The 13635-nt window shown below is 34.2% G+C and overlaps 1 protein-coding gene across 3 annotated transcripts in view; it reads left to right on the plus strand.

The window, feature by feature from the left end:
• The first annotated feature begins 1451 nt into the window (after nucleotides 1-1451).
• The window catches only part of TMX3 (thioredoxin related transmembrane protein 3), an 82183-nt gene continuing 69999 nt past the window's right edge, over nucleotides 1452-13635 (plus strand). The window contains exons 1-5 of one of the 3 annotated variants that reach the window (XM_074274170.1): nucleotides 1527-1684; nucleotides 2859-2913; nucleotides 4696-4801; nucleotides 10083-10122; nucleotides 11269-11392. In XM_074274170.1, the coding sequence (XP_074130271.1) occupies nucleotides 2907-2913; nucleotides 4696-4801; nucleotides 10083-10122; nucleotides 11269-11392 (277 nt within the window). In that variant the 5' untranslated portion in view covers nucleotides 1527-1684; nucleotides 2859-2906. Of the gene's footprint in view, nucleotides 1685-2858; nucleotides 2914-4695; nucleotides 4802-10082; nucleotides 10123-10677; nucleotides 10787-11268; nucleotides 11393-13635 lie in introns of those variants that run through there. The other 2 variants (XM_074274177.1, XM_074274184.1) reach the window with 2 other exon arrangements.

The following is a 13635-nucleotide window of genomic DNA, read 5'->3' on the forward strand; positions in this document are numbered from 1 at the left end:
ATACTAATGACATTATTAGTCTGAATTAAATGACAGCAAAGAGGATGTAGCACAGGTGCTATCTCAGGGAAAGATTAATTAAAATTTGTGGTTTAATGTCCTGCTCTGCCAAGTTGATGGGTGGGGAAGGGAGAGGGTTTGGAGAGAGGTGTATTAATGTATACTTAATGATATTATTAGTCTGACTCAAATGACAGCAAAGAGGATATAGCACAGGTACTACCTCAGGGAAAGATTAATTAAAATTTGTGGTTTAATGTCCTGGTCTATTTTCTGCTGGTGCTATTTATTGGCTGATTTCTAAAATGTGCTAGACTTGGTGGAGGATGGAATTATAGATTGTGTATATAGACTGTACCTGTCAGCTAGGGATTGAGAATTTCTGTAGGGTTTGGGCTGGGGAAACAATCAAGAGTCCCATCAGATAGTTTGAAGTTTATATCATCATGGCCCAGCAGTAACTGAGGCATATAAATCTATTAGACCATAGATCCAGTTGAGTATAATTAAAGAAAACAAGCATTCTGAGGGAAGTAAAAATCCACTCAGTACCGTATAAAGACATTATTCAAAAGGGTTTAATTCACTGTATAGAAATTAATTTATGCTTTTTTTTTTTTTTTTTGCTGAGGCAATTGGGGTTAAGTGACTTGCACACAGTCAGGAAGTGTTAAGTGTCTGAGTTCTGATTTGAACTCAGGTCCTCCTGACTTCAGGGCTGGTCCTCTATCCATTGCACCAATTAGCTGCCCCAGTTAATTTATACTTAGTAGAAACTACTCAAATACGGTCTTCCCTGTGTATGTTTCTGTTAATAATGCCCTCACTTGAAAAAAATACCCATTTAAAAAAAAAAGATAATTTTCAAGAGAAGAAAAGGCAGGCCTCAATTTTCTACACATCTTCCTTTTTTTCTTTCTGAACTTCCACGGCTCCAAAGGTTTCCAGAAAAATGCAAATAAAATCAAGTATTCATCTTAAAGGAAAGCTAACACACCAATGGAACTTAAGAAAGACGTACAGGTTGAAGGGCACTTTTAATAAATACTATGTTAGGGAAACATATCTAAAAATCTAGGCCCAAGTTCACAAGGTACCAATTCAGTAATTCACCCTTTTCCCTCATCCCTTTGGCCAGAGATAGCACTAATCTTTGCAACAAAGCGGCTCAAAGCATTACAATATTATTAAGTAGAATAGTGAGCGATAAATGCAGTCAGGTTTGGTCAGAAGTCTGTACAGCTGAGCCCAGCAGTTCAGTCTTCCTCCGCACTCACAGCTTTTCCAGCACGATAGACTTCTGTTGCCCAACTAGCCCAGGACCCAGCCTAAAAAGCCTAAAAACTCGCATATTCCCCGCGCCAAGGGAGGGGCAGAGAGATTAGGGAAATCCGAAGAGAACAGCGGAGCATGCGTGGAAGAAGTGTTACACGCACGCATGCTCAGAAACTAGGGCAACTTCCTGGAGCAGTTAACGGCGGCGTAGCTCACACCTTCACTCTTCCGCGCAGTGACAGCTGAGCTTCCCCTTCCGGCAGCTACTGCGGAGGCGACCGTGGCCTTTTTTTTTTCGCTTATAGACCGACCATCCTTTTTCTTCTTCCCGCGGTCGCCCCCTGCTAGTCTGCAGTACTAACCATGGGAGCTGGAAGCGCTTGGCATCTCCTGCTCCTCTGTGCGGCAGGTAAGCGCGAATGCTGGCCTGCAGTGGAACTTCAGGGCAGGAAGGGGAAGGAGGACAGGGGTCGCCCTAGCCCAGTGGTGGAGGGTGTCGGGGAGGGTGGGAGGATGTGGGGGAGGGATGGAGGCCGCGGTGAAACGTGGGGGAGGGGAGTAGTAGGAAAAGCGCGTGCGCGCGCTCGGGAAGCTGGGTTGCTGTTATGGGCGGGGGAGGGAGTTGGCTAGAGAATGATGGCGGTCCCCCGTTCTAGCCTATGCCCCCGGTGTAGTGAACCCTTTCAGTCACCCTTCTGAATCTAGGGGCCTTCTAAGTCCACATGTCTTTTATCCTTGCAACTTCCAAAAGAAGGCCTTTTGGTGTAATGGGAAGACCCCTAGCTTTATAATATGAGTGCTTATGTTTAAATCTGGAAATGTGACTTTGGATATGTCATTTCTTCTCTCTGTCCTACTTTCTCATTTCATTTAAAAAAAGAAAAATTGCAATCTCCCAGTTCTGCGGGTCTCCTCAACCCTACCTCCCATGTTTTGCATGTGGAAAGTGCTTAATTATAGGGCAATTATATTGCATTGAATTTTAGGGCTACATTCTATAAAAGTTAGAGGACTCCTTATTTGGTTTAACATGAGGTGAAAGGAGCAGAAAGAATGAAGCTTCAGATGGATCAGAATCCCTAAAAATGAGTTTGGGCAAAAAATCAATTTCAAGCTTCTTAAATGCTTAGCCTAGTCTTACAAAAGGGAGGAATTACTATGGATAAAGATAGGCAGGAATATATCTGAATTTGTGTAAAATTAGGTATTGCAGAGGGAAAGTGTCAGCATGTGTCAGCGAGTTGACATGGGCCACAGGTAAAGTGATTCCATAAAGCTGGAGTTTTGTTTTTGTTTTTAATTAAGTACTGAGATTTACTTTTGGTGCTCTGGAAGAAGCCAGCAGAAAAGTAGTAAGGTAGAGAACAGCAGGTTGTAACAGCTGCCACTTATCCACAAAAGAGATGCACACATACAGAGTATGATGTCTTAAAAATATTTGTTAAATGACGTGAACTTAAGTCTTTGCATTTTAGTTGTGTCCTGCAGTGAATTAAGATTTCTGCTCATTGTGGATGATGAAACTGTTGTGCAAATAATATTACTTTCTTAAAATATGTATATTGTATTTTTCTGTTTTTCAGTTGCTGTACTCGGTCAGACTTTGGATACAGATATTGTAGAAGAGTTAGATGAATCGTGAGTATATAGACATATGTAAATATATATGTATATATACATGATTTTAAGATATTTAACATTTCCTGTTAGTTTAGTATTTCCTGAACATTGATATATTTTTGACACCTGTCAAGCTCACACAACACATAGACTTGACTATCAGTGCTTTTGGGAGACAGATATCATTCAATCAGTAAGGATTTATTAAATGCCTACTATGTATTAAGTACTGGGGATATAAAGAAAAGCTAAAGACAGTTCCTGCCCTCTAAATTTCACAATTTGACATGCAAGTTACTTGAAAGGAGGCTGTCAAAAAATTAATCTTCTTATTTTTAAACATGAAAGTGGAAAAAATGACATGTAAATTGTAGAAAGATTACATAATAAATTTGTTAAGTGGTGATATATTGAAGAAATTCCTTTCTTTAAATGTAGACATTGACAATTCACATATATCTAGTTCTTAAAACATAATAAATTTTCTTCTAAAATACTATTATCAACTGTAGCTTAGCTAAAGCCTATTTAACTTAAGTATAAGTATAATATAACTTAAGTATACTATTATTGTGACTAAGACTACTAACCTCTAAGTCCCCTATTAGAGGGAGAGGAAGAAGTTTCTTCCTTTCTTCTTAGATGCAAGAACAGTACTAGACACATTTTAAGAAAATGGTCCCATTTATTTTTAATATTTTTTCCATGTTCTTTTATACTGTCCTAATTTCTGTCCCTTAATTTAATTTATTGTGTTCCCTAATGGCAGTTAACACAGTAATAATATTGTACATGTACTTTCACTTACATTAACTAAATCTGGTTACTCTCTTCTCATCCTAAACATACCCTGGCAATGTTTAAATTTTTGAAGCAATTAGATTTGACTAGTTGTGTAGTGAATTAGTGCTAGGTCTGAATTCCAATTCCAGTTCTGCTACCTTGATCTTAGGTAGTTTCATCATCTTAAAATGAAGGAATTGAATTAGATTATTTTTAAGGGCCCTTTCTTTTTTAAAGCTATGATTCTGGAATGATAAATAGATAAAACAGTAGATTGAGATTCAATCAGCAAGGATTCATGCAGCATGTGCTATGTTTCAGGTATTAAGTGCTGAGGTTACAAATACAAGTTTTCCTTCCAGCCATCAAATTACTTACATTTTATTGGAGGTTTACAACTTGTTCATAGATAAATACAGAATCAATACAGAAGTATTACAAGCTAATACAGACTCGAAAGAGGATTGGAGGTGGGGTGTGGGGAATGGGAGGTTAGATTGGGCTAGCAGTTGAGTTGAGTTGAGTTGGGAGGTAGCTATTGAGCTGAAATGTGAAGGGAACTAGAGTTTCCAACAGACAAAAGTGATGAAGGGTGGCATTCCAGGCAGGAAGGATAGCCAAAATAAAAATATAGAGGCCAGCAAAGGTATGTGGTTTCACTAGAAGTAATGACAACTAGGTCATTTAGTCTGGAGTGTAAAGCATCCAAAGTGGATTAAAGTGTGATTAACCTATATGGGAGGCTAGAATTAAATTGTAAAGAAATACTGTCCAGAAAAGTTTGTATTTTATCCTCGGAAAAAAAAAATAGACTGAAGTTTCTTGAGCCTCTGCTTTAAGGGCTTCAAGCAGGCAGTTGAGTGGAAGGTTCATTAAGGAGAACAATTGAACACAGACTAATTATTAGGCTGTTGGGGAAGTCCACATGAGAGGTGATGAAGGCTTGGATAAGGGTGTTATAGTATAACTATAGAAGTAAAGTTCACGTATCTTTATTAAGTATTTTCCATGTGCTAGGCACGTCACTAAACTCTGAGGATCCTAGGAAAGGTAAAAGACAATTCCTCTTCTCAAGAAGCTCACAATCTAATGAGGGAGGCACCTTGCAAACAATTTTATCCAGGTAAGATATATGCAGGATAAATTGAAGATGATCACAAAAGTAAGGCACTAGCATTAGAGGGATCAGGAAAGAATTTTTAAAGAATTTGGAATTTAGGAGAGACAAGGTAGCCAAGAAAGAGAGAATAACAATAAGGAAGACAAGTGTCATCGGATTGTAGAATTCTTAAAGAGGAATAAGGTGCACGAGAAGACTGGAATGGTAGAAAGGGACAAGGTTATATAAAGAACTTTAAAATCCAAAGGATTTTATATTTGGTCCTGGAGATAAAAGGGAGTTATTGGAGTTCATTGATTAAGGAAATGATGTAATCAGTTAACAAGCATTTATTAAGCATCTTTTATATAGAGAGTTGCTGTGGTCAATGCTAGGGATACAAATTAAACAAAAAATTGTCCCTACTGTCAAGGACTTCACAATGTAATGGAGATAATATGAAACAAGTATATCAAAATAAAACATACATATAGGATGAATTGGAATTAACAAAGAGAAAACACTAGCATTAAGGAAGATCAGGAAAGATTTTTTAGAGAAAGTGGATTTTAGCTGGAATTTGAAAGAAGCCAAAAAAGCCAGAGATAGAGATGAAAAGGGGAAAATTCCAGGCTAATAAAAAATTCTTGGGTTCTGGAAATTATAGTTTTCTTAAATGAAGAAATTGAAGGAGGCCAATGGCACCAGAACTCAGAATATGTGGCAAAAAGATAGGAGGAAATTAAGGTATGTCCAGCTTTTGTATTTTATTTTGGGAGTGTTAGGAAACTACTGGAATTTATTGAATAAGGGGTGACCTAGTCAGACATGAAGTTTAAGAAAACCACTTTAATTGTTGGAGAATGAACTGAAATGTGAGGAGAAATGAGGCAGGGAGAACTGGAAAGTTACTGTATTCTTCTAGTTATGAGGTTGTAAAGGTCTTTGTCAGTGGTGTGACAGAGTCAGAGATCTTCCAAGTAGAGATGTCATGCAGGTTAGTTGGTGATAGAAATATGGAAGTCAGGAGAGAAATGAGGGCTGAATATGAAGATCTGCATAAAGCTGAATAATTAAATCCATGATGAAGATGACACCAAAAGAGAGTGTGGGAAGAGAAGAGGTGAAAGCCTCAGAGATTCTTTGGATACATTTCCAGTTTTTTCTCACTCATTTCTTAGTTCTTATTGCTCCATTTAAATTCCCAAGTTACTAGTGATTTCTTAGTTCTAATCCAGTGGCTTTTTTTTTTAATCCTCATCTTTTTTTCCATTTACATCTCCTTTGTTACATTTGATTCTGTTGGCTACTGTTACTGAATCATCATTCATAGGCTTAGTCCTAGGCATTTCTTCTTTTCTCTTTTTGTATTATTCTTTCTTATTTGAACATTTATCACCTCCCACAGGTTTTAAGTATTTCTATACGTAAATATGCATATTTCCTCCGTTTTCTAATTTATAATATGATAGAGTTGAATTCCATGACCTCTTAGGTTCCTTCTGGCTAAAAGTTTGTTACATCTAAATATAATTTTATTAGATGTTCTGATGTTACTAGTTTTTTTTTTTTTTTTTTTTCTTTTTCAAAATCTCAATTGGAATTTTTATGCTTAATTAATTTTTAAAAATATCCTATTTTGATGTGTAAATATATTAGTAATTTATGCTTTTTCCTTGATTACCTAAAAATAGATTTCGTTTAATAATTATAAATGGATTGTAGATTTTTTGGAACACATTTTAAAAATGAAATGAAGTATAATGATGTGAGTGATGGACAGTCGGATAGTGTCTTTCTGCTGGAAATTAAGTTTGGTTTCCTGTCAGTTGTAGGGAAGAATAGCTATTATTAGATTCATCCTCTGACATAATATTTTTGCTGCTTTGGGTGGGGGGGGGGAATTCTGAAATCAAATTGCCATCTTCCTTAAAGCCACACTGTTAAATATTGTATTTTAATGTTAAATGAGTTTTTTGCTTCTGTTACTTATGTTTTCACGTCATAAAAATATTAGAAATAGAGGCTATTTCTGGGTCTTGAAAGTTCATTTTAATATCACTTTGTTGATGTGATTATAAGAAGTTTTTTTGACTAGTAAATCCTGTAAAAATTAATGTTACAAAGTCCTGATTTAAATCAATAAAGATGTCCTTTTGGTAAAGTAACTAACTCCCTGAGTAATCTCTGAGAATTCCTAAAAGAATTTTATTTGCACACATATTTTCAAACCATGTGGCCACAGTATCTTAGTTAATGAAGTAAATGCATTTAGTAATGGCATTTAGTTAACAGAAATTTGACTACTTGAGAAGTGTTTAATATAAGACACATAGGAAAAATTTCCATGACTTCATGAAAAGGAAATAAATGTAATTTTAAATCCCATTATTTCTTTATTGAAAATTTCCCTTCCCTGGTATTGTAGAATTTCTAAAGTACAATGAAAGTAGCTGATGGTATTTGCTATTATCCATTATCTATTGTAGGCTAATATCCATGATTAATGAGTTTGATCTGCCTGTATCTATCCCTGTCCCTTCACATATAAAGGTTCTACTCTAGTTATAAGCCCTCTTGCATGGAGTATTGTAATACCTCCTTATTGATTTCCCTGCTGCCAATTTCCTTCCCTCTTGGTTTCATTATCTATACCCATAGGAAATTGACATTCTTCCCCTTCACACACAATACATTTTAGGCAAACTCTTTCCCTTACTTTTCCTTATTCACATCATTCAGCCTTTTGTTTCTGTAACTTTGTACCAACTATTCCTTCATATCTGCAATATATTAGTTTTTCAATTTGACATTTTTGAATCTCTAATTGACTTCCAAGTACAAATCAGGTATCACTTCCTGCACTAGGGTTTTTTCTGATATTCCTAGATAATAGCATTTTCTCACTTTTAAAAATTATTCTGTTTTTTCCCTGTGCTTTTCCAAAACATATTATAAGAAGTCCTTGAGGACTGCTTCATTTGTGTTTTTGTATACCCGTGCCTAATACTTGTCACATAGTAGTTAGATACTTAGCTAGTGCTTGTTGAATTGACTTGAAATAAATTTAACCAGTCTGGGGCATAGTTTTTTCCTTCCTCATCTTGAATATTGATTTCCTGTTAGACATTTTTATTGTATCCTTCCTCACCAAAAAGTCATTCTCTTTAACATAGAAAGTCCAAAGTAAAATTAAAATTGAGCTTCTTTGCTTTTGTCAGCCACCACTGTCTCTTATTCCAGGCATCAAGATAGTATAGTGGATAGAGCTTCAGAGGCCAAACACCTGTTCAAATCCTTCATTTCTCCCTTATTCAGAGGCCGTAAAGAATGGCAATCAAAAGAGAGAAAATAAAGTAGTTTAACAAAGATAATCAACAGTCATCTGAGTTTGAAAGTATTTGCAGTATTCATAACTGTGACTCCCTATAACTGCAAAAAAGGCTAACATGCACATTTTTTCATCTCCTCAGTACTGTGAGCTCATTAAAATGTCATTGCTTTCAGTTTTGAATTTTTTGTATATAAACACCACAGTAGAAAGCATTTTGCAAATTGTAAGTTCTTATAAATTAGCATAATTGTTTTCTTCATTCTGTATATGAGTGTATCAGTTCATATATTCCCATATTTGTTGTTTCTTATAAGATTCCATTACATTTATATACCAAAGTTTGTATAGTTTTTACATGACTGATGGTCTACTTAAATTCTAGTTCTTTGCAACTACAAAAAGTGTTGCTACATATCAAATAATTTATTGTATATGAGACTTCTATTTTTCTCTGACTTTCTTGATGTATATCTTGGCAGTTTGGACCAAAGACTACAAACATTTTAGTCATTCTTGAAACACAATTCATGTTTACTTTGTAGATTGATTGGACCAGTACATAACCACCAATGTGACTCTTTCTTTCTTTTTGGTGTGCTGAATTCAAAGCAAAACTAAATAAAATGAGCATTTCCATTTAATTCTTATAACAAATATTTGTAAACCGACACATTAAATTTCCATTTTGATTATGTCTGAAAATGTATATCTCATTCTTTTTGTCTTATTTTCAACAACTTGTTTAACATTAGCAATTTTCATTTTTTCTTTTCAAAAGTGTTCTTACTTTGATCACCTATCTATTGGAAAATGACTTGTTTTTATATTTGGGGAAAGAGAGAAAGAGACAGAATAATTAAGAGAAATTGGAGGTCCCACTGGATAACTTCAGTTTTGTTTTGTTTTGTTTTTGTAAAGTAAAAGACAAGTTTGTCACTTAGGAGAAATGAAGAGGGTGTAGAGAGTTGGGAGGAAAGACAATGTTTGGAATAGTTTCTTTGAAGAATGAGGTATCAGGAAGGAATAAAAGAATTTCTTTGCTGCAGTAAGGTCCCAATTGTTGGATAAAATGAATTGTAATGTACCCAGTCAGCATTGTTGGAATATTTCATACTTCAGCTTCATTGAGTAGCTCAATAGTAATGGAGAAAATTAAAGATGGAAGTAAACCAGCCCTTTGGTTTTGCAAAAGAAGAGCAGCAATAGGAAAAGCATGCAAAGTATTCAAGAGCAGTAGAGAGTAAAAAGGGGATGAAATTTAACTCAGGACTTTGTAACATTAATTTTTACAGGATTTACTAGTCAATAAAACTTCTTATAATCACATCAACAAAGTGATATTAAAATGAACTTTCAAGACCCAGAAATAGCCTCTATTTCTAATATTTTTATGACGTGAAAACATAAGTAACAGCAGCAAAAAACTCATTTAACATTACAATACAATATTTACCAGTGTGGCTTTAAGGAAGATGGCAATTTGATTTTCAGAAATTTAATAAAATACCACTAAGGCATTAATTATTCCAGGGATAAAAAGACAAGTCATAGGCGTAAAGAAATAATGGGTTGCGGTAGAATGTTATAATAAGCTATAGCATAGGTAGTAATATGACTTCCATATATAGTATTATGAGCCTGTGTATGTCTATATTTAAATCTTGCCATTTGACCCAGATGGTTCTGGAGGGGAAAGTGAGGCAAGTAACCTTGCACAGCCCTCCCTCACTTAAATTAAATTCACTTGCATGTCATGGCATCACTTTCCTGATGTCATGTACCTCTTTGAGAAAGAACAACAAATAACAGACACATATGCACACACACATATGTATATTTACACACGTAGTGAAATATTAACATTGTTATCAGAGTTTTCAGTTTCCTCCTTTAGGAAAATGTATTATAAAATTTTAATTTGAGCACATTCATAAATCAGATGTTTTTTGTTTTGTTGTTTTTCTCTTTTAGATTTAAAGACAATCGGAAAAATAGCATTTGGCTTGTAGACGTGAGTATATGACTTTATAGCAGGTTTTCTTTTGGATAATACTTTTTGTGTTACTTTTTGCCATTTTTTTCCTCCCTAAAAAAATGATAGGATCCTTTGTTTTGCTGAGTAATGCTTAGATGTGTACTTGTGTAGACTAAAAGAGTATAATAATCTGAGATTTATACCATATTTTCATTAACAATGCTGACCTCAGAGTCAATTCTAGGGAACCAGTTTATTAGGTAAAACTATCTATACATCATTGCCAAACTGTCCTTGATTGAGGTCCACGGTAGGTCTGTCCTATACTGAACTTTACTTTGTAAGTAAAAATATTATAGTGAGATTATAGTGTAATTTGCTTATAAATTAGATTTCCATTTGTCTTAAGTTTTAACAAAGAGGGTTAGATAAATCACCAAGTCCATGAATAAGTCCAGAACTAATTCTTTTCACTTGTTTATAACCAAATAGTTCAGTGTCTTTCTTACTGAATATTTTGTTAGAGCTACAAATGATGAGCAAAATTGAATTAATTTGAGTTTCATCTTACCTTCCTTTCCTCACTTTCAGGTCAGGGGATAAGTTTAAATCTTATGGCATGGAAGGGCTTCGGACAATTTATTATGGCTCTTCAACAGGTGGACCTGGCCAAGACCCCAGCCAGCTGGTGGCAGAAAAGGTCAGGTCCCTACCTGGTTGGGTGGTCAATGGATATTTTAAAACAGGCCAGCTTTTTCCAGTACCAAAACAGAAGCCCTGGAAGTTCCCCTGTAGTTATGGGGGGGAAATCAGGGAAGTCCCTAGCAATTGTGGGGATATAATATGAAATCTAATCTGAAGAAAAGAGCTGTGATTATCATCAACTATTAGTTTTCTTTTTGTATTAATTTAACCACAGTGAAAATAAAATATGAGCATATTAACTTGGGATTAATGTACTATAAATAGTGAACCCATTTAAACAGGTATCTTTTAAATGAACCTGGTATAGTAATTTTTGAACATTTATGGAAAACAAATTATTAATAGGTAATTTAGTCAGAGTGGAATTCTTGCTACTACAGAGGCCCTTTCAATTGATCAGTGAATATTTTTCAAATGATTGCTTTGATATTTAGAATCACTGATTTTTTTAAAAGAAAATGTCTTGCTTCATTCTAGTTCTATGCGCCATGGTGTGCACACTGCAGAAGATTGGAACCAGTTTGGAATGAAGTTGGTTTAGAGATGAAAAGGCTTCGGTCTCCAGTTAAAGTTGGAAAAATGGATGCTACTTCCTATACTAGTAAGTCCTTTTTGCCTGAATATTTTAATATGCTCATTATCAGGAACATTGATATTCTACCATTATACACAGCAGGAATAGCTGACTGGTGACAAATTAAAAAGTAGCATCATCTTTGCTCTTTAATCTTCTTATATAATTAATATATTAATAATTATTGACATTATTTTTTGTTGAATTAAATCATTTTGTCTTATTAAACTATTTGTTGGACTTTGGGTTAGACACTGTGGGTATACAGAGTGTAAGGTCTAGTTTCAGTCCTCAAGTTGCTTGCAGTTTAACTTACAGATGAAGAGCTTCCTATGAACAATTTGAGAATAGTTAAATATTTAACTGATATCCTAACTATAAGTGTAGTAGAAATTCAGAGTAGTAGAGATCAGAGGAGGTTTGATGGAAGAATTGAGACTTGAACTGTATCTTAAAAAGATTAAATAAATACCTAATCTGTTCTACTGATTGAATTCTTTTGGTTATTTTGAATGGAACTTCTTTCTTTTCCAAATGAGTTTTAGTGTTAATCTACAGAATAATGATATTTATGAATTTATTTGGTATCCTGTACATTCTGAATGTTGTTTCACTTAATTTTTAATTGGATTTCAATTAAAATTCTTTAGTTTGACCATATCATCTTCACAAAGCAATATTTTTGTTTCCCTTTTACCTGTGCTTTTCCCTTAAATTTTTTTTTTTTTACCTTTAGTTCCTTTTGGGCAGTTGGGTAATGTGGTGGATAGAATGCTGGGCTTGGAGCCAGGAAAACTTATCTTCCTGAATTCAAATCTGACTTCAGAGACCTACTAGCAGTGTAACCCTGAGCTAGTACTTAACCTGTTTTTGATTGTTTCCTCATTTGTAAATGAACTGGAGAAGGAAATGGCAAACTGCTTCATATTTTGTCAAGAGAACTCCAGATAAAATCATAATGAATTGGCACAGCTGAAATGACTGAACAACAATAGTTACTTTTTCTAGAACTACGTCAAATAATAGGTGATGATGATGATTATTCTTTATGACCGTAAAGACCCACTTTTTTTACATTCTTTTTTAAAGCTTTATTTTTACTCTGGATTTAAGCACCAAATAAAATTGGCATCTTCTTACACAGTAAAAAAAAAAAAAAAAAAAAAAAAAAAAAAAAGAGGATTGTACATGAAACTGTAGAACTTTTATGTAGAATTTGATTTTCTTTTTGTGTGTGAAATCAATTTGTAGTTTTCAAAATTGTCCTGTGTGTCCATTACTTTTAGTCTTTCTTCTGTTATCTTCCTTACATTAAAAAAAAAAAAAAAAAAAAAAAAAAAGATGCTTTAATTTTCTTCTCTATCCCTCTTCTTTTTCCAGCACTTCCACCTCTTGCCATCCATCAGCTTTCTGTCAAGAGATAAATAACATGCTTCATCATTCCTTTAGAATCATGACCATTTGGTGAATTAATTTGAATTCTCAATTCTTTGAAACTTGTTTTTTCTCTATAATAGTGCTATTGATATAAATTATTCTCCTCTTTCTGCTCATTTTACTCCATCAGTTCAGATAGGCCTTCCCAGTTTTCTTCAAAATGTTTATTTCTTTATTTCTTATCATAATACTGGATTACTTTCATTCCACATTTTTGCAGTTGATCTTCTATTCATGGGCATCATCTTAATTTTCAATTTTTTGTTATTAAAAAACCAAACAAATAGCTATTATAAATATTGTTTGTTGGGTCTTTTTCCTCCTGTGATTTCCTTGCATCTTGAGGCTTAGTAATCTTATTATTAGGTCAGAGAATTTTCATTGGTTAGTAATTTTTTGACATAGTTGTGGATTGGTTTCCAGAATGGATTATCATGTTCACAATTCCACCAACATTGCAATAGTATGCTTGTTTTTCTTCAACCTTTCCAAAAGTTGTCATCCTTTTTTGTCATCTTTGATAGTAAGTTGTGTAGGGAGTAGAACCATAAAGTTGCTTTAATTTGTATTTCTCTAGGAGTGATTTGGAACATTTTTTCATGGCTGTGATTCCTTTGGAAAGTGCTTATTAATATCCTTTGGCAATTTATCAGTCATGGAGAATTCTGTGTTTTGTTTTTTATAAATTTGAACCAATTCCTTATATTCAATATGAGACCCATATCAGAGAAACTTGGTGGAAAAAAAAATTTCCTCATTTAATGATTTCTCTTCTATTTTGAAATACATTGTTATTGTTTGTGCAAAAATTTTTGTTATTAAAATTATCTTAT

The sequence above is a fragment of the Sminthopsis crassicaudata genome, chromosome 1 (genome assembly GCF_048593235.1).
Source record: "Sminthopsis crassicaudata isolate SCR6 chromosome 1, ASM4859323v1, whole genome shotgun sequence".
Lineage (NCBI taxonomy): Eukaryota > Metazoa > Chordata > Mammalia > Dasyuromorphia > Dasyuridae > Sminthopsis > Sminthopsis crassicaudata.